Here is a 19,748-nt window from a genome sequence, read left to right on the forward strand (position 1 = left end):
TCTTTGTTACTATCCTGGCTAGTGAGGGTTCAAATATTATCAGAATATTGTCTTTGCCCTGGAGGGAGACGGGAACCTAAGTAGCCACAATAAACTATGCAAAAAATATGAGGAAATATTAATATATATTCTGCTTTAATGTTAACCTCTTATGCTTTCCTTAAGACATTTGTAAGTAGCCTTTAAGTATAAATTGGATAAATGGGAAATTATACTAACAGAATGTATAAATCTGCAAACTGACTCCATTGGCATAATTCATTGGCAAATTGGTTCATGGATTGTTTCTGTTCTGCTCGGCCATGAGCTTCTTCACAGAATGCTGAAATGTGAAGATCTCTATCACCAAGGTGTCCCTTTTCTGAAAACCAGCAGATTCTCTAACTGAAGTGCTAAATGTACTATATTTTTGGCAGAATTTAATTAGAAACTGAAAGACCTTTCAAATTTTATTTAGTCTCCTAGAATATTTTGAGCATCTGGTCTGTCCCAATCAAGACTTAGGGACACTGTGATGAATATAACATGGCATTTGCTGGACTGGAGCTTGCCGTCTCTACAAATGAGCTACTAAGGAGTATAAAAATAAAAAAAGAGATGAGAGAGGAAGGGCTGAGTGTGGGTAGAGCACATGAAATTGGCAACTTCAGCAATTAACACATATGGGCCAGTTTGTAAAATCAGAATTCTTTTCTTTATCAACACTTTTGAAGACTTAAGAGCAGGCTGGGATCACAGGCCTGAGCCACTGTGCCTGGCCGAGCATGTCATTTCTTTTATATTAATGCTCACTTCTCTCAACCCAATCCCAAAAGGAATAAACATTTTTTCTGCACTTATTATGAAAGCTGAGAAAAGAACACTTTGGATGGCTTTGAATTTATTGACTTGGTGAAAACCAATCTAGATATAAGTCTTTTTGATGACTATATAGATATGAGTCTTTTTAAATAAAGCAATGGATGTACCTAATTAGTGTTTGTATGTAAGTTGATAATTATGTTTGCAAAAAAACTGATACTCATGTGCCTTTGAGTTGTACATAAGTCTTTCCTTTTGACAGTTACCTGTAAGACTGCAAGATATTGACGCTTTCGGAAATTTGTGGCTTGGAAGATGAATCTCATTCCTTGAGAGTTACCTTTCTTTTTTGCTTTCTTTTTTGCTTGGTGAAGAATGAGTTCCAACTCTCATCGCCCCGAGAAATTGTATTTCTTCCTGCTCACTTGTCTAGTTTTATGAGCTGTGACTATGTTATTCCTATCAAATGGAACTCAAGTATATTGATGGTAACTAGGAAAACAGATGCTAATAAATCACTTAAACAATCTTAAAAATGCCTGAGCCACATGACATGTCTTCAGATTTACCTAAATACATATGCACATGTCTTTTAAAAAATAACTTACCTCATTTCAGAAAGAATTCAAGTTGTTTTACAGAAAGAAAGTGCCAGTAAAATAATTATATGATATAATTAGCACTGAAGGATAGGGACAGAGAAATGTAAGTTTATATTATCAATGTTAATGAGGAGAAAAGAGTTGTAAGGACTAACATTAAGTTTCCACCTCACTTCATGACAATGAAGTAGAAGCAGGGAGAGCTGGTAAGTTGTAGCTCTAAGTATTAGCTATGCGGCAGTATGTTGGAGCTACCTTACAAAGGAATTGCTTTTCCTGGCACATTTGTGTTACCAAAAGCCACGAATGGGTAGTGACTTCCTGACCTAATAGTCTTTATGGCTTCTCTGCAGATGCCCTACACCTTTCCGAGTCAGATTTACTAAATCTGCTTTATTTACAGTGATGCAGAAGTTTGAGAAGGCTCCAGAATCAAAGGTGATCTTCGATACCAATGCTCCTGTGGCTGTCAGATCCAAAGTTCCTGATTCTGAGTTCCCTGTGATGCAGTGCTTGACAGGTGAGGAGTGGTGGGGAGATGTGCACTCAGAAGAAGGTGTGGAAATAAGCTCTGCTGAGAGTTGTCGAGACAAACCAGATCAAACTATTAAAATGATAATTTAAAAACATACTTTATTAAAAACACTATAAATGAATTGATTTCCAGATTGTATATTCAATTCATAACTTAATTGCAGAGTTGACAGTGTACCTACTGTATGCTATCCACATGGCACGTGTTAAGGGTGGAAATGAACAAAATTAGTTTGGCATGGATCTACACGTCCAGGTCAGGATATATATCTCCCTATTTTAACAGTGGGGCCAGAGAGGTGGCAATAAAGGCTGCCATTTATTGAGCATGTGTGTTTATGAGGATTAGCTCACAATCCCAAAGCCACCCATAAAGTAGCCATTGCTATCCTGAGTTACAGAAGAGAAAAATAAAGCTTTGAGAGTGTAAGTGACTTGCTCAATGACACAAAGCCAGCAAGGGTCAGGGCTTAAATTCAAACCCAAAGTAACAACGTCAAAGCCTACGTCTTTTCTGTTTTAAATGATTTTATCTTTGGGGTGCACTAAAATCTCAGACTTCTCCACTATACAGTTCATCCATGTAACTCAAAGCCACTTGTATCCTAAAAGCTATTGAAATAAAAAATATTAAAAAATAATCTCATCTTTGATTTTAGATTTAGGGGGTACACGTGCAGGTTTGTTATATGGGTGTGTGGTATGCTGCTGAGGTTTGGGGTATGATTGAGTCCATCACCCAGGTAGTGAGCATAGTCGCAGTGGTTAGTTTTACAACCCTGCCCTCCTCCCTGTATTCCCCCCAGTAGTCCCCAGTGTCTGTTGTGGCCCTTTTAACTACTGCATTATGCCTCCCTCAGTACCCCCATGTGATGTAATTGTTAAATAATTAACACTCTGAGTGTGAATCTGTTTTGGATATCAGCTTTGGTTATGGTGAGCACACTATAGTTTGTTTCACAAACACAGTGCAAGGCATGAAGTAGAAGCTGAAGAAAATGTTTGTAGAATGAGAGATATTGACAGGAATGGAGGGACAGAACCAAGTGGTCAAATGAATAGATGTGAGGAACCAGCACGAGGACAGTAGACTTGAGGGACAGCTTTGGCAGTTATTTGTCTCAACAAGGACTGTCATATACCTGCTCATCTGTGCACACACTGTGACACAGCTTAAGTTAGAAGGGCAGGCAGGGCGTGGCAGCTCACACCTGTAATCCCAGCACTTTGGAGGCTGAGGCGGGTGGATCAGCTGAGGTCAGGAGTTTGTGACCAGCCTGGCCAACATGGTGAAACCCCATCTCTACTAAAAATACAAAAAATTAGCCAGGTGTGGTGGTGGGTGCCTGTAATCCCAGCCACTCGGGAGGCTGAGGCAGGAGAATTGCTTGAACCTGGGAGGCAGAAGTTGCAGTGAGCCAAGATCGCGCCACTGCACTCCAGCCTGGGCAACAAGAGTGAAACTCCATAAAAAGAAAAAAAAAAAAAAAAAAAGGGCAAACTGGTGGGATAGGTGGGATAGGAATGGGAAGCAAAAGAGGATGCAGAATCTTAGGGAGTGAGGCAAGCAGGGAAAACACGTCCGTCTGTTCATATCCAGAGATGGTTTAGCCAACTGGGCCACTGAGTTCAGTGTCTAAAATATGCTGAGAGGAAACAGACAACAGTTTGAAAAAGAGAGCCGCATCAAGGAGATCCAGCAAGATGCCATCCTGTCAGACAAACGAGAGCAGAGCAATCTGAGACAAGCAGTATTTGCAGGTTGAGTAGAGGTCCAGGCATGCAGCACTGTGTTAGTTTTCTCGGGCTGCTGGGACAAAATACCCTAGACTGGGGGACTTAAACAACAAAATGAATTTTCTCATAATTCTGGAGGCTGGAAGTGCAGGATCAAGGTGTTGGCAGAGTTGGTTTCTTCTGAGGCCCCTCTCCTGGGCTTATAGGTGACTCACTTCTCCTTGTGACTTCACTTGGTCTTCCCTATGTATGTGTCTGTATCCTAATCTTTATTTCTCGTAAGGACACCAGTCTTATTGGCTTAGGGCCCACCCTAATGTTCTCATTATGCACTTAATTACCTCTTGCAAGACCCTAACTCCAAATGCAGTCACATTCTGTGGTGCTGGGGGTAAGACTACATGATACAAATTTTGAGTGTGAAACATAATTCAACCTGTAACGAAAAATCAAGGTGGTTTTACGGTAGGTCAAAGGGCCATTTAAAGGGTAGGAAAATAAAGCCACTGAGTCAGTGAAGGGGTGGATATCATTTTTGGTGGGGAAAGGTAAGAAAACTGGTAAGAAAACTAAGTCATCTAGAGAACTAAACAGCATGATGGGGAATAGAGGGGAAATGTGGATTTTTGGGGACGTGAGGGGCAGCTATGATTGGGGCCATGGTAGGAACCCTGGTTCTAGTTCAACACTTAACCAACCAGACAGACTCTAGGGTGCTCATCCTTCTAACACTGACCCAGAACTTTAATTGTTTTCTTGAATGAATTTGTCCCTGAGCCCGAAGTAGGGATCTGCTTGCCGTGAAGATTAAGTTAGTTCGGTTAAGGGGACAGTAGAACTTTAGAGCTATGAGCCAGTGGACCAGTAAGAATTATTTTCTTTGGAGCTGGGCACGGTAGCTCATGCTTGTAATGCCAGCACTTTGGGAAGCCAAGGCAGGTGGATGGAGACCATCCTGGGCAACATGGTGAAACTGCGTCTCTACAAAAAAAAAAATACTGCTACTACTACTACTACTACTACTACTACTACTACTACTACTACTAATAGTACTAATAATACAAAAATTAGCCAGGCGTGGTGGTACATGCCTGTAATCCCAGCTACTTAAGAGGCTGAGGTGGGAAGATGGCTTGAGTCCAGGAGGCAGAGGTTGCAGTGAGCCAAGATCGAGTTAATGCACTCCAGCCTGGGCAACAGAGCCAGACCCTGTCTCAAAAAAAATTTTAAAAAAGAATTATTTTGGGGGGGTTTCTGAATAAGCCAGGCAGTTTGTGGGTAAAATGACATCATCCACCTCTCAGTGCCTAGTTCATGAAGACATTACAGCCATACAATGCGAGATGAAAATCAAGAGATGATGAAAACCCCCAGAAGACCACCTTTGCACCCAAGATGTCATCTCAATAGAGCTGCAGTTTGTGAGATGTCCTGTTAGAGAAAGGGAAGACGTCTCCATCCCAGATACCAGTGGTTTTCCCTTGCCCTTCAGCTGGGCAGACACACTGGGGAGAGCTCAGGAATTGGATTGCAAAGGTATTCAAGTTACTGCATTACCCCCAGCAGCCACAGACTGTGCTAATTCTTAGTCTTGGTGTCCCCATCCCTAAATTTACCTCTCACCTAATGCAAAAATCAGTATTAATAATATATGTGAAAGTGATTTGTAATGATAAATATGTAAGCATACACTTTTTCTCCTTGATTTACATTTTCTACCAAACCCTCCTATCCCTGATAAATCATAAATTGCCATCATTATTCATGAATATTACACAGTTGAATGCTTCATGCCTATCGTACAGTGTACACAAAAAGCAGCCGTGGTCCCTGTCCACATTAAGCGCGTGGCCTCCTGTCATCCTGAGAGGGCACTCACTGTAGGAAGTGGGGATTCTATTCTAGCATTCAGTCCCCTGCAGGGCTGCTGTCTGCTCCTCGTGGAAATGGGACATAGCCTTGAACAAAGTTGTGATCTCAGTGGATACCTAGGCTTGACTCCTCATAGAGTAGAAGCAATTAAAATGTAAAAAAGGTTTAATTTTGGCAGATACAGCTTAGTAACTGTACAAGCTCTGAAGTCTGGCTACTTAGATTGAAATCCTAGCTCTGCCATTTAGTAGTTTTGTGACCTTGGTGAGTAAGTACCTCAATGAAGCTGTGCTTCAGTTCCTTGACGGTAAGATGGGGGATCGTTGATTCAATACACAGAAAACACTTAACACTGCATGAGGTTCATGGTATGTACTTAATAAATGTGTGTTTATATATGTGCTTGTGGGGGTATATTTGGGGGGTGTATTTGGGTGTATATTTCTGTCTGTGTGTGTGTATTTGGAGGTGTGTGCATTCGAATGCATATTTGTGTGTATTTGTGTGCATGTGTTTGAGTGTATTTGTGTGTGTATTTGGGTGTATGTGTATGTATTTGAGTGTGTATATGCTTGTGTGTGTATTTGTGTGTGTTTGGGTGTTTATTTGGAAGTATGTGTTTATTTGGGTGTATATTTGTATGTGTGTTTGGAGCTGTGTGGGTGTGTGTGTGCTTGTGTGTATTTGAATGTGTATTTATGTATTTTTGTGTGTGCTTGTGTGGGGGGGCTTTTGTGTGTATATTTGGGTGTATATTTGTGTGTGTTTGTGTGTTGGGAGGTGTGTGTGCATGTGTGTGTGTATATTTGTGTATATTTGGAGGGAGTGTGTGTATTTGTGTGTCCGCGTGTCTGTGTGTGTGTGTGTGTGTGTATGTGTTTGGGCATGTGGGGCAGGGGCAGGGGGATGTGTCTGGTCTGTCCTCAGCATCCCCCAGGACAGCCAGGTGAGTGACTGTCCTATGGTGCTTTCAGATTGTGCAGAGGACGAGGCCTGCAGCTTCCTCACCGTTTCCATGACAGAGCCAGAGATTTCCTGTGATTTTTATGCTTGGACAAGTGACAATGTTGCCTGCATGACTTCTGACCAGGTGAGGTGGTTCTGCTCGTCATTCACTCTAGGTCAGACGTGCTCTGAGGAATGGGTAGCAGGCAGGCCAGGTGATGGAAAGAGGTTGTCGAGAGCTGATCCTCTGTTACCTCCATTTCTTCAAAGCAGTGGGACTTTGGCAAGTTGAAGCTGCGATAGGCAAGACAGAACCAAGACGAAGGTGGAATAAGGGGTGTCTGCCTGAGTCATGTGGATTCCTGACGAGTCAGTCAGGAGAGAACCGCCTGCCCCATCAGGCAGCGTGGACCAGATGTGAGGGGACCCTAAACACCACTGCCCCTTGAGGTCCAGACCCCAGCATGCCTTCCCATTGTAGAAATAAAACATAATTGTGGTTGCCCAGGCACGGTGGCTCACGTCTGTAATCCCAGCACTTTGGGAGGCCGAGGTGGGTGGATCACTTAAGGTCAGGAGTTTGAGACCAGCCTGGCCAACATGGAGAAACCCTGTCTCTACTAAAAACAGAAAATAGTTAGCTGCGTGTGGTGGTGGACACCTATAATCCCAGCTACTGGGGAGGCTGAGGCAGGAAAATCTCTTGAACCCGAGAGGTGGAGGTTATAGCGAATTGAGATCACGCCACTGCACTCCAGCTTGGGCCGCAGAGCGAAGACTCCATCACAAAACAAACAAAGAAACCCATAATTTTGGTTTAAAAAGGAAAAAGGCTAAATATTAGAACCACATAACATTGCTATTCTGTGAGTCAAAGCTTGTAGAGTACTGTCAGTTTCATGTGGTACTATCAAATTAGGATAATTAGTCCCTGTCCTCCTCCAGTGAAAAGCAGGAATCTCCTGTCTCCTAATTTCCTAATTCATAAACATGTGCAGATCTCCTTTTTACTCTCTGGTTTCTTATGAATTCTTCCAGAAAATTTCTATGTATTTATAATGGTATTTTTATTTGTTTGCATGCTATTATTTTATAATATATATTCTTTTCTACTTTGATTTTCTCATGATATTCGTCTTTATATAGAATCTTGAAAATTAACCTTACCTGTCTCATTGGAGTATATGAATCAATTTCATGGATGTATATAATTTACTTCGCATTCCCTCAGTGGAGGACGTGAAGATGTATAGCAGTTTTGCAACATCACCAGTGCTGGTGCATTTCATGTCCCTGTATCCATGTGCTTGCATGTGAGAGTGTCTTCATAAGTGACATTGCAGAAGGGTATAAAGGGTGGACCCCTCAATTTTAGGGCTCCTGAGCTAGGTTCTGTAGCTACAAGATACAGGGAAGAGGAAGGGAAAGGTCTTGGGTTCAAATCCTCCAGTCCTGCTACTTGCTTGTTGCTGTTTAGTGCTTTGGAGCCTCAGATTCCCCAAATGTTATAGGGATAATAATGGCGCCCACATCACTGGATTGTTTTGAGGATTGAATAAGGTCCTACATGAAAAGGTTCACAGAAGAGTTTGGTCACAAAGTGAAGGCTCACTGACCATTGTTGTATGATCATTGTTGCTGTTAATATTATCATCCCCCATCAAGTCTGCAGAAAATTCCATCTCAAGCATTATTAAGGCTTCTTTCCAGGGCTGTGGGCTCTTGGTCCTAAGGTGTTGGGGTGGGGTGGCAATGGGAGAGCCTTGGTGCTTTGTCTTCAGTGATTGGCCACACTTCCCAATGCCAGGGCCCAAAGTCCTCCCAGCTCCTCTGCTTCTGGGCCAGGCTTGGGGTGTGGAGAGGGCTCTACCAGTGCTGGAGCCACAGCACGTTGGGTTTAGCCCCCTCAGGTCCATCTGGCATCTTTTCGTCCCCTGCCCCACCTGGCATGGCCACAGAAGGGCAAGGTCTCTTGCTACACAGGACCTCATCTCAAGCTCTTCACAGGTCTGCGGGAATCTCTTCTTTCTTTTTGCTCTCCAAGGCTCTTCCTCCTCTCCCCAGGCCATTGCCTCTTCAGTGAGTTCAGGCTTTCTGCAAAGCAAGAAGAGTTGTTGCCTTCAAATAGCCTTGCTATAGTCCCTGTCCTCCAAAAATTCCCACAGAAAACTCAAAATGTGGCAACCTTGAGGGGGAAGGCAAAATACTGGGAACAAAACACACCAATTTATCCTACCTCATCCACATAGCAAGACTGCTGGAAATAAGTCAGAAAGAGGGATCAGAGAGGGCTGGGAATGACAAGATCTCTGAAAGTCTGACTTCACCATCTCCAAGCTTAAGAACCTTCCTCTACATACTCCCTGGATAGAAACTAAGTGTCTATAAGGTCTTTCATAGCCAGCTCCTGCCTCTCTCTCCTCTCCCATCACTCTCCCCTCGTAACTGACAGTCCAAAAATGACTGAATTATTGAACCTAGTTCTGAAAACACTCATGAAATTCTGGGTCTCTGTGTCTGCTGTTTCCTCTGCTTAAAATCAACCCTGTCTTGTTTCCATTTGGCAAACCTTTTTTTTTTTTTTTTTTTTTTTTTGAGACAGAGTTTCACTCTGTTGCCCAGACTAGAATGCAATGGTGCAATCTCGGCTCACTGCAACCTCTGCCTCCTGGGTTCAGGCAATTCTCCCGCCTCAGCCTCCTGAGTAGCTAGGATTACAGGCAGATGCCACCACTCCTGGGTAATTTTTTTTTTTTTTTTAATTTAGTAGAGATGGGGTTTCAACATGTTGGTCAGGCTGGTCTCGAACTCCTGACCTCAAATGATCCACCCACCTTGGCCTCCCAAAGTGTTGGTATTACAGGGGTGAGCCAGCGTGCCTGGCCTGGCAAACTCTTATTCATATCTCAGAACCTCACTCAGATTTACTTTTTATGGGAAACTTTTCTAGCTTCTCTTTCTCCATAGAATCAATTGCTCCTTCCTCTCTAATTGCCTCTTCTCTAATTATGAGTATCTTTGCAGCTAACACTCTGGGCTGCAAGTTACTGCTTATATGTCTGTCTCCTCCAATAGACCAGGAGAAACTAACTTACCTTTGTAGCCACGGTGCCTAGCTATGGTTAGGGTTGGATGAATGTTTGTTGGATTGAATTATTAAACATCTCAGGATAATAATGCAGCATCTTTCCATCTCCAGAAACAAGATGCACTGGGGAACTCAAAGGCCACCAGCTTTGGAAGTCTTCGCTGCCAGGTCAAAGTGAGGAGCCGTGGTCAAGATTCTCCAGCTGTGTATTTGAAAAAGGGTAGGTTGGTTGGGCTTGTTGGCTCAGGGCTACAGTAGCTTCACACGATCATGTTTGGAGCTGGTTTCCAGCAGGTGCATGTTGAGAAGAGCCAGACTGTTCCACTCCCCTCTCCACACCCATAGCCTGGCTTCTCTGAGCTCCGTTCTTTGGCAGATTCAGCACAGCACTCTCCTCAAGCAGGCACTGATCTCCCCTGTGACTGCAAAGGGATTTCCACATTATTCTCCTTTGTGCCATCAGATTTGATCCCATTGCAATCTAGCAGGGATTGAGAGCCTCATTCTGCAGGCAGAGCTAAGTTGCAGAGTAGACACATAGCTACGAAGTGAAGGATCATGGCAGAACCCGCTGAGTTCAGATTGGAGAGCTTCTCCTTCTCCTCACTTTAATCTCTACCCTCCCAGGAGGTTTTCCTCCCAGCGAACTCAGACCCTGTCAGGTGCAGACCCTGAGTCAGTAAATCATTGGCGTCGGGCCGAGATCTAGCCAGAGTGCCGGTGCTGCTGGTCCGGGGACCACACTTTGAGTAGCAAGCTGTGTAGTACCGTATAGTTTACAGTTTCCTTTCTCATTCATCTTTTCATTTCACACTCATGGAAACTCTTGGAGAAAGACACAAAGGGGATCCCATTCCCCATATACACACGAGGAAGTGCTCTAGGCCGCTGCTAGCACATGGGAGAGGCAGGAGCTCTTTTCCTGGAATCCCGGGGTCTGTGCTTGCTGTTCTGCCCCACCCTGCCCACCTCCTGCCTCCTCTCCAGCGAGTGGAGAGGAAACATTCCAGCAAGGCATGCTCTGGGCCTTGTCCTCTGGGCCACGGCCAGGCTCTGCCCTGTGCCCTGTGGCTCCGTCATAGCTGTTAAGGGCTGCAGAGTGAGGGAGGACGGTGGGGCCCTCCTGCCTGTGCGGAACCCCTGCTCTGACACCTATGAGCTGCATGGTCTTGGGCCTGTTCCTTGACATTCTCAGCTTCAGTTTCCTCCTTAGTGAAACAGGAGTCATGGTGGACAAAGGTCACCAGCAGATTGGAATGAGCTGACAAGTGTGAAGCTGTTAGGACAGGGCCAGGCTCATGGGGAAAGCTCAGCGAGTGTAGAACATTTCTGTAATCATCTTTGTTCCTGCTAAAAAGTTTCCTGAGGGCCCGAGGCCGTGGCTGTGCACCAGATGACAGCCAAAGGGGGCTCGACCTGGGACTTGGGGGTTGGGTGAAGGGGAGTACAGGTGTCACTCTCTGAGGTTCGTAACTCAGAGCAAGTGGCTTGGGGATTCCAGCAGCTTCAGACTTGTGCCAGGAAAAGCAGCAAGTAGAGACAATGCCACAGCCCAGGCCCAAAGCTGCCCTGACCTCGGTAGCAATTGTGAGCCCACAGCAGGGACAAGTGTTTGTGTATTTTTCCCTCTGGTCCTTCTTTCACCTAATGCTTTCGTCCCCACTTCACAAAGAGTTTGCCTGGGAGATTGGAGTCTGGCAGAGCTCGGCTCTCTCTAATCTAGTAACCAGGGTCACTCGGATCTCTCTAAGCTAGTGACCAGGGTAACTAGGATTTCTCTAATCTAGTGACCAGAGTCACTCGGATCTCTGTAATCTAGTGACCAGGGTCACTAGGATTTCTGCCGCAATCTTCATTCCAATTATTTTTAATATCCTGTTTTTCTTTTTAAAAAACAAAACATAGGGATTATTTTCTAAAAATAAAAATCAAAATAGAATAGTAACCCCTACCCAAAATGTCCCTTAAAGCAATAGCTTGCCCTTTTACGACATCTGAAAAAATACAATTGTATTGTATTTCTGTTTAAGTGTTTGTTTTTTTATTGTTTTGTTTTTTGTTTTTTAATATCACACAGAAAGTCCTGGTGTTTGTTATTTTTATTTTTCCTTTTTGTCTCCTGAAAGTTTATACTTTGGGGGAAAACTACAAAGGAAATTGGGAAAATTCCTTGTTGCCAAACTAAATCAAGGGCAGAACTGTGTTTTGCTTTTTTTGGTTTGTGTTGCTTTTTGATTTAAAGTAGAAGATGCACCAGGCAGCCGTTCTAGCTCCGGGTGGAATGGAGGAGGAGGGGGAGGAGGAGTAAGTTAGGTCTGGTTTCCAACTCCTGCCTCCCTCTTCCTGTCTCTGTCTCTGATCAGGAACAACTTCTTTATTTCACTCGAAACTCAGTTTCTCCTCTGTAAAATGGGACTATGTCACAACCGAGGAGGATAGGACACAGTTTCTGAAAGTCACCCGCACACGTCATCAGCTCCCAGTAGGTAGTTAATCATGTCCGTTCCCATCCCTGACCTTCAGTAACCCGGAAGGTGGGACTAAAGAAAGGGCCTGAGTCGCAGAGCTTGATCTGTCACCCAATACCCTCTGCTGCCTACTCCCACTCAATGACTGTGGCTTTCAACTTGGGGGTTGAGCCGTGGGTCTTTCAGAATCAAAGGATGTCAGTGCCCAAAGGTTCTTTAGAGGTTGTCTAGCCCAACCCCTCATCTCACAGATGAGGTCTAGGAAAAGGAACCATCTTACTACATGTGACATCAAAGTGGAACCTCCCCTGAGTCTGAAAGGCCTTCCTGGCCTGCTTCATTGTCCAGGCCTCTACCACGGCGGTGCAATAAGCACTTTTGTAGGCACTGTGGATGCATCTGTGAGCAAAACAGAATCACTGATTGACAGAGTAATTGATCCAGCAATAAGATCATCTCAGAGGGCAGTAAGTGCTTGAATGAAAATGAAACAGGATGAGGAGGTAAAGATGGGTATGAGCTGCTTCAGGGTGGTGAGGGAAGGAATCACAGAGGAGGGGACATTGGACCTGAGATCTGAAGGATGAAAAGCAGCCCACCGGCCAGGCACGGTGGCTCACACCTGTAATCCCAGCACTTTGGGAGGCTGAGGCAGGCAGATCATGAGGTCAGGAGATCGAGACCATCCTGGCTAACACGGTGAAACCCCGTCTCTACTAAAAATACAAAAAATTAGCCAGGCATGGTGGTGGGCGCCTGTAGTCCTAGCTACTGGGGAGGCTGAGGCAGGAGAATGGTGTGAACCAGGGAGGCAGAGCTTGCAGTGAGCCAAGATTGCACCACTGCACTCCAGCCTGGGCAACAGAGTGAGACTCTGTCTCAAAAAAAGAAAAGAAAAGAAAAGAAAAGAAAAGCAGCCCACCATACAAAAGTCTCGGGGTAGGTGGTCCTCTCTGCCACCTGCCCTATGTGGAAGATACCAAGGGGAACTGAGATGTGGCCCTGGACTCCACAGCAGCACTGTCCAATGGAACCTCTGGCAGTTATGGAAATGGTCTACAGATCTGTGCTGTCCATTAGTTACTCATGACTATTGAGCATTTGGAAGGTGGCTATTGCAATATTAACTTTGATGAACTAACATTTATATTTAAATAGTCTCATAAGGCTATGATTATGGCATCAAACATTGGAGAATCACATGCTGTAGGGGAGGCCGACTCTCTCAAGTAGCTTAAATACAGGGAGAGAGACAGTAGAGCCTTTAGTACAGTCACAAATGGAATGTATGAGAGACCAAGGGAGAGAGAGATGAATTCTAACTGTACAAATGCAGAGATGGACCCTTCAGATAAAGCTGGGTTTTGGTGAAGAGTGGATTTGCGTTCAAGGCAGAAGGGACTGAGTGAGCCAATGCTTGGAGGGAGAACATGCTGACGTTTTGGAGCTATGTAAAACACCTGCTGAGCATAAGTTAAGTGGCAGGCTTGTTGTTGTTCAGCCCTTTTATATACAGTCTACTTTTTTTTTTTTTTTTTTTTTTTTTTTTCCCCGAGATGGAGTTTCACTCTGTTGCCCACACTAGAGTGCAGTGGTGGGATCTTGGCTTACTGTAACCTCTGCCTCCCAGGTTCAAGGGATTCTCCTGCCTCAGCCTCTTGAGTAACTGGGACTACAGGCATGCATCATCACACCTGGCTAATATTTGTATTGTTAGTAGAGACGGGATTTCACCATTTGGCCCAGCTAGTCTTGAACTCCTGACCTCAAGTGATCTGCCCACCTCAGCCTCCCAGAGTGGTGGGATTACAGGCATGAGCCACCGTGCCCGACCCCAGTCTATGTTTTTTCATCTGCTCAATGTTCGTGAGGATTACTTATCATCATCCTCATTGTACAGATGGGAGGCTTGGGAGGCTGAGGATCCAAGGAATTAGGACCTTCCTTGGCAGGGTGCCCTCAGATCTGTTTGATCTGAAGCTCCCGCTCTTGGGTCTCACACTGAAAACCTCTCTACGACCTCCAGGTGTATGAGTCAGATAAGGTGTGATCTGCCAGGCTGACAGGAGGTCAGGGTGGTGAAGGGCACAGGCCCTGGTGTCCTGTCTACCACCCACCGGCTGTGTAAACCTGAGCCAGACAGTTCGCATGTCAAGATTTTCCCCAAATGGAAAATGGGCATAAGAATGGGGCAGACATTTAGGCTATAGTGCTCTATATATCTATCCCTGGAAAATCTCATGTTTGCAAAAATGATGCTCTAAAACTAACAGGGCTGATTTGAAAACTAGAGTTAGGGATGGGAAACTCAAACCATGCCACTTTTAGGTAGACCAATGGAAAAAAAAATTAACAATTCTACTTGAAAATGCTAGAACAGTTTTAAAAAAGATGTATTGAATTCATAATAAAGAAATGCTTCTGAAAATGTAGAAGGGCAAGGTAGCTTGATGGGGGAGGGTGTAAGGAAGGGTTGAGGCTGCTAAGTTATGGAGACAAGGGCTGCTTGCACAAAGGGAAGGGAAAACTCTGCAATCATAACTTCGAAGACATCCCCTGGATGGGGCCAGTCTCAGGCGAGAGGAAGAATGTGGGATCATGGGTATTGTGTACAGTCCTGAGTTCTTGCAGTTTGCTGCTTTCAGCTGCATTTGTTTACACAGCATTCGTTTGATGATGTTTGATGGCACAAGGCAACGACATGCTGAGAAAACTGTAGATAGTGCAAGCAATGTGACTTCAGCATTACAGTGGCCAAGCTTCCCTACCACATGTTTAAACTAATTTGTGTGACAGAAGCACATGTGATAGCAGGGCAGTGAAAATCAAATGAAACCATGTAGGTAGAGCTGTGGCACAGGGTCTGTGTATAGACTTACGGCTCAATACATATTTGCTGGTAATAATAAACATAAAAATATATGGCCATTTTTCTACACATAACCTTTGGACCCTTGAAGACGTGATGGGCATTTGTCCCAGTCTCCTGGGTCTGGGGCCATGGCCTTGGCTGGCCCCACCCTCTTCATGCACAGGCATATACAGAAGCTTTGTGGCACGGAGAGCAATTCGTCTTGGCCCACACGCCACCTCGAGCACAGTTGCAGCTAAGTTAACAAACTGTCCTATGAGATCAGTAAGCTCTGTCCAACTCTGCCATGTTTTGAGGTCTTTTAAAATTTTGTTCTGCCTTTCCCCCAGGCCAAGGATCCACCACAACACTTCAGAAAAGCTTTGAACCCACTGGTTTCCAAAACATGTTTTCCGGATTGTACAACCCCATTGTGTTCTCAGCCTCGGGAGCCAATCTGACCGATGCTCACCTCTTCTGTCTTCTTGCGTGCGACCGTGATCTGTGTTGCGATGGCTTTGTCCTCACACAGGTCCAAGGAGGTAATGTTGGTGGTGAGGGCCAGGACCTAACAAGGGATGGGGAACACACAGGAATGCAGAAGGACACACAACACGGAGCTGCATGGGGTATACAGTGTGAGTGCCTACACCCAAATAGAAGGCAATAGTCAAGTACACAATACACACATGGTACTCACATTCACATTCCACATGTCATACACTGTGCTGGCCCCTTCACCTTGTAATACTGGTTTATTCCTTTCTGCTATCTTTAAGGGACATATTGCAAGCTCCATTTTACACACTGAGAAACTAAAGCTCAGATTGTTTAAATCATTTGCTCATGGTCAGACCCCTTGAAAAGTGATAGAGCCAGGGTTTGACCCAATTTGTGTCTTCTACAGCACCTTACTGTCACTTGTGAAGCTGGGACTGGACATATTTGGTCAAAAAATGTTAGCTCATTCTTATTTCCCACCATCAGTCATTCAGCAATGATCTATTGAGTGCCCACTGCATACCAGGTCCTGTGATCAATATGCCTATCATTTTCAATAGTATCTCAGCAATGGAGATGCGCTTCTGTTTATGGAAATAAATTCATGTACTCAGCAGTGTGGCCTAGTGGTTGAGAAGGGACTTTGGTGTTATGGACCTGGGTTCTAGTCACTGCTGTCACTTTCTGGCTGTGTGATCTTGGACAAGTTACTTAAACGAAGTTGCACTTCCTTTGTTTATAAAATACAGATAATAATACTTTATATTGGACTACTTGTTATTAAGATAATGAGTGCAAAATGTTGCATATAGATTTGACTCCTGGTGTGCCACTGGTTGACTAAAAGGGTCTTAACAGTTTTATATGAAAACCAATCCTATTTCTCCTTAGCAGCATCAAACTGTGACTGTTTTATATGAAAACCAATCCTGTTTCTCTTAGCAGCATCAAACTGTAAGCCACTATGTGACTAGTCACATTAAATTTATGAAAAATTCTAAAGATTAGAAAAAATTGAAATAATCTGATATATCTTGTTATGGTTCTCACTTAAGTCAACAGGAGACTCTAACTGATCACCATATATGTGCAATTGAATGTTCTAGGCATTAGGAACAGATAAAAAGGACTTAGGGTCTGGGGGGAGAGGCAGTGTATACCGTGAGAGGGGAATAAATGGCCTTTTCTCATTTATTCATCCCTGCTCGCATTCAGCAAACATGTATGGAGCACTGCTCAGCATCAGGCTTGAGAACTAGGCAGTGTGTGACACAAATACCTGATGAGGTAGAGACATAGAGGCCTTGAAGTGTGAAGGAAGGGGATAACAAGAGGAAGGTCAGGGAAGGCTTCTAGGAAGAAGAGGAACTTGGGCCAGGTTTTGTGGGATGAGCAGTATTTAGATGACAGAGTGGGAGGATTTGGTTCAGAGTGGGTATCCTTGTGAGCTGAGCTAGAGACAGAGAGACCCCAGGTTTTCTGAAGACCATTAACTGAGACATGGAGTTGATCAGGAGGCAGGTGTTTCTTGGTTTCACCTCCAGGACTATTGCTGCCTCCAGCATCTACACAATATCCCCACCAGGCTCAGGGTAGAGGGTGTCTCCTTCTGAGAAGGACTCACCCTGCCTCCTGGGTACACGAGCCCCTTGTCTCACCTTTGCAGGGCCATGCCTATTACAATTTGGACGTTTGTCCCTCTTCATCTCATGTTGAAATGTGACCCCCAGTGTTGGAGGTGAGGCCTAGTGGGAGGTGTTAGGTAACAGGGGTGGATTTCTCATGGATGGCTTGGTGCTGTCCTCTTGACAGTGAGTGAGTTCTTGCAAGATCCTTAAAAGTGTATGCCACCTCCCCCTCTCTCTAACTCCTAATCTCCTATAACATGCCCGCCCCCCCTTCACCTTCTGTCATGAATGTGAATTCCCTGAGGCCTCACCAGCAGTAGGTGCCAGCACCATGTTTCTTGTACTATCTGCAGAATCATGAGCCAATTAAATCTCTTTACTTTATAAATTACCCGGCCTCAGGTATTTCTCTATAGCAATGCAAGAACAGCCTAGTACAATGCCCCCGCCCTCCTCCCTGCTCTCCCCCTGTCACTAACCCAGTGTTTTCCAGGGCCCCCCATCAGGAGGCAGGTACAGTGTTCTTAGCCCCTCTCCCTTCTTAAAATCCAAAACATGCATGGCCCCACAAAGCTCTTGACCTCCGAACTTCCGATTGCCTCTCCGGTTGCTCTCCTTCTCTACCACAGCCAGACCCTGCAAGCTGAGACCCTGTTTCACCCCCAAACTGCTTCTACCAGCTCTCCAGTCACCAGGGGCATCTTCTGCTCCTCCATAGGCCTGTTGTCTCTGGCAGCTGTCACTATTTCCTGCTGTCCAGTTCTTTCGACCTTCCTCTTTCGACCTCTTTCGGAAGAAAGAGGTCTTCTTTAGACATCTCCTCTTCTGACTATCCTCTCCTGACCTCCAAGATGCCCTTCTCTTGCTCCTTAAACTACCCCTTCTCTTCTCTTTCAGCTTTCTGGGTTGAATCCTTAGATGACCTTTGGGACCTTTGATAGGTCCCACCTCCACCTCTTGTGGGTCTTTGTTCTGGGTGTGACCTCTCTGCAGAGGTCCACATCCGTACACTCATCTGCTGTCCGGATATACCCTCTTGGACATCCGTTAGGAATCTCAAAGTCAAATGAATGGGTAGATTTTACCCTAAACCAGCCAATCTCAGTGAAGGGCACCTGAGCCACAGACCTGGGATCATACTGAATGCCCCACAGCCCCCTTCCCTTCTGTGAAGCTGTCACTCCAATTTCCTGTTGCTCTTTTATTATCATGTTTGAGACCGAGGTGTATTCCATCCCTGCCACCACAGTCTGCATTTAGGCCTGTATTATTATTTTCTTGGCACCTGTACCAGTCTCTTAATTGGCCTCTCACCACCAACCCCCACATACTTGACTAGATTCCCCTTCCTCCAAGTTATCCTATTCAACTTAAGCTCTCCTTGTGATTTCCTCCTCCTAGAGTACTATTTTGTCCCTTCTCTTTGTATTCAGGTTCACATATCCAATCTCCCTGGTGGATTCAAACTCCCCAGGCTATGAAAGAGTTATTTATCCTCAGCCTTTAGGACAGCCATGCTCACTGTAGATGCAGAGGAATGCTACTGAATAGGGCAGACCCCAAAGTGGGGAAGTGATCTGCCTGATGCCCACATTCTAGTGGTCAGCAAAGTGGAACTTGGCTTTCCTGACTTATGGCATAGAAGCTTGTGCTCTATTCCCCCTCCCACTCCCGCCGTCTCCACCTCCTCCTCTCAGATCCAGAGGGAGAAAAGGATAATTGTTAATTGCTAGACTCTGAAGACAAGTGAATATTGCATTGCAAACATATAATAAGTGTTTTGCCCTATTCAGAGAGTTAAATTAAGACTTCCCCAAATCTTGAATCATGTGTAGGTTTAAATGAGGTAAAGATAAGAGGCAAGGTGATGTTAAATGGAAAGAATAGCATATGCAAAGGCCCTGCGGGAAGAGGGTGCAGGATAAAGAAGAGAAGGCTAGAGGAAGTCGTGGTCCCTGGAGCAGAGAGTACAAGGCCAGAGGTTTAAGGGGCAGAAGGGAGAGGCCAGGCCACAGTGAGGAGAACATTTTAGGTGGCATGAATAGTTGTTTTTATTCTAATAACAACTGGAAGCCACTGAATGTTTTAAGCAAGGAAGTGTCATGATCAGATTTGAACTTTGACATGAGTGCTTGCCATGTCATGGCTTGAGTGTGGAGAAGGTTGTGACTGGGGGTCAGAGTAGATGCAGAGATGAGTTAGAAACTGCCGCAGTAGTCCAGGGAAGAAGGTATGATATCCTGGGCTAGGGCTGTTGCAGTGGAGATGAGGAATGGAAGACAGATTCAAAGCATCCCCAGGAGGCAAACTCAATAGGACTTTGAATTTGGGGATTGAGGAAGAGATGTCAATGATTGTTCTTGGGTGTCTAACTTGTTCACCTGTTGTGTGGCAAATGAAAGAGATTGGATGTCCAATTTGGCGATAGAAGAGGGAGATTTAGGAAGGCCATGGGTCCATGTGGGGTATACTAAGTTTGAAGTGACTTTTGAGACATCCACAAAATGTCAGCTGAGTTTTTAGATGCAAAGATCCAGAGCTCAGAAGGGAAGTGTGGATGGGAGATATAAATGTGTAAATTACAGCTTCGAGTCGGTATCAAAGGTCTGGGTATGAATGCATTTTTCTAGGAGGAGGGTGCAGAATGAGGAAATATAGAGGGGATGGAGCTGATCTTGATGAGCAAACTACATAGCAGGTAGAGAATCTGCAAAGAGATAG

At 44.8% G+C, this 19,748-nt stretch overlaps 1 protein-coding gene across 1 annotated transcript in view; it reads left to right on the plus strand.

Moving 5' to 3' along the window:
* TG (thyroglobulin) overlaps nt 1-19,748 on the plus strand; it is a 273,399-nt gene that overhangs the window by 61,317 nt on the left and 192,334 nt on the right. The window contains exons 23-26 of the mRNA XM_008001584.3: nt 1,807-1,923; nt 6,521-6,636; nt 9,691-9,799; nt 15,249-15,440. Of these exons, the coding sequence (XP_007999775.3) occupies nt 1,807-1,923; nt 6,521-6,636; nt 9,691-9,799; nt 15,249-15,440 (534 nt within the window). The remainder of the gene's footprint in view (nt 1-1,806; nt 1,924-6,520; nt 6,637-9,690; nt 9,800-15,248; nt 15,441-19,748) is intronic.

This window comes from Chlorocebus sabaeus, chromosome 8 (genome assembly GCF_047675955.1).
Source record: "Chlorocebus sabaeus isolate Y175 chromosome 8, mChlSab1.0.hap1, whole genome shotgun sequence".
Taxonomy (NCBI): Eukaryota; Metazoa; Chordata; class Mammalia; order Primates; family Cercopithecidae; genus Chlorocebus; species Chlorocebus sabaeus.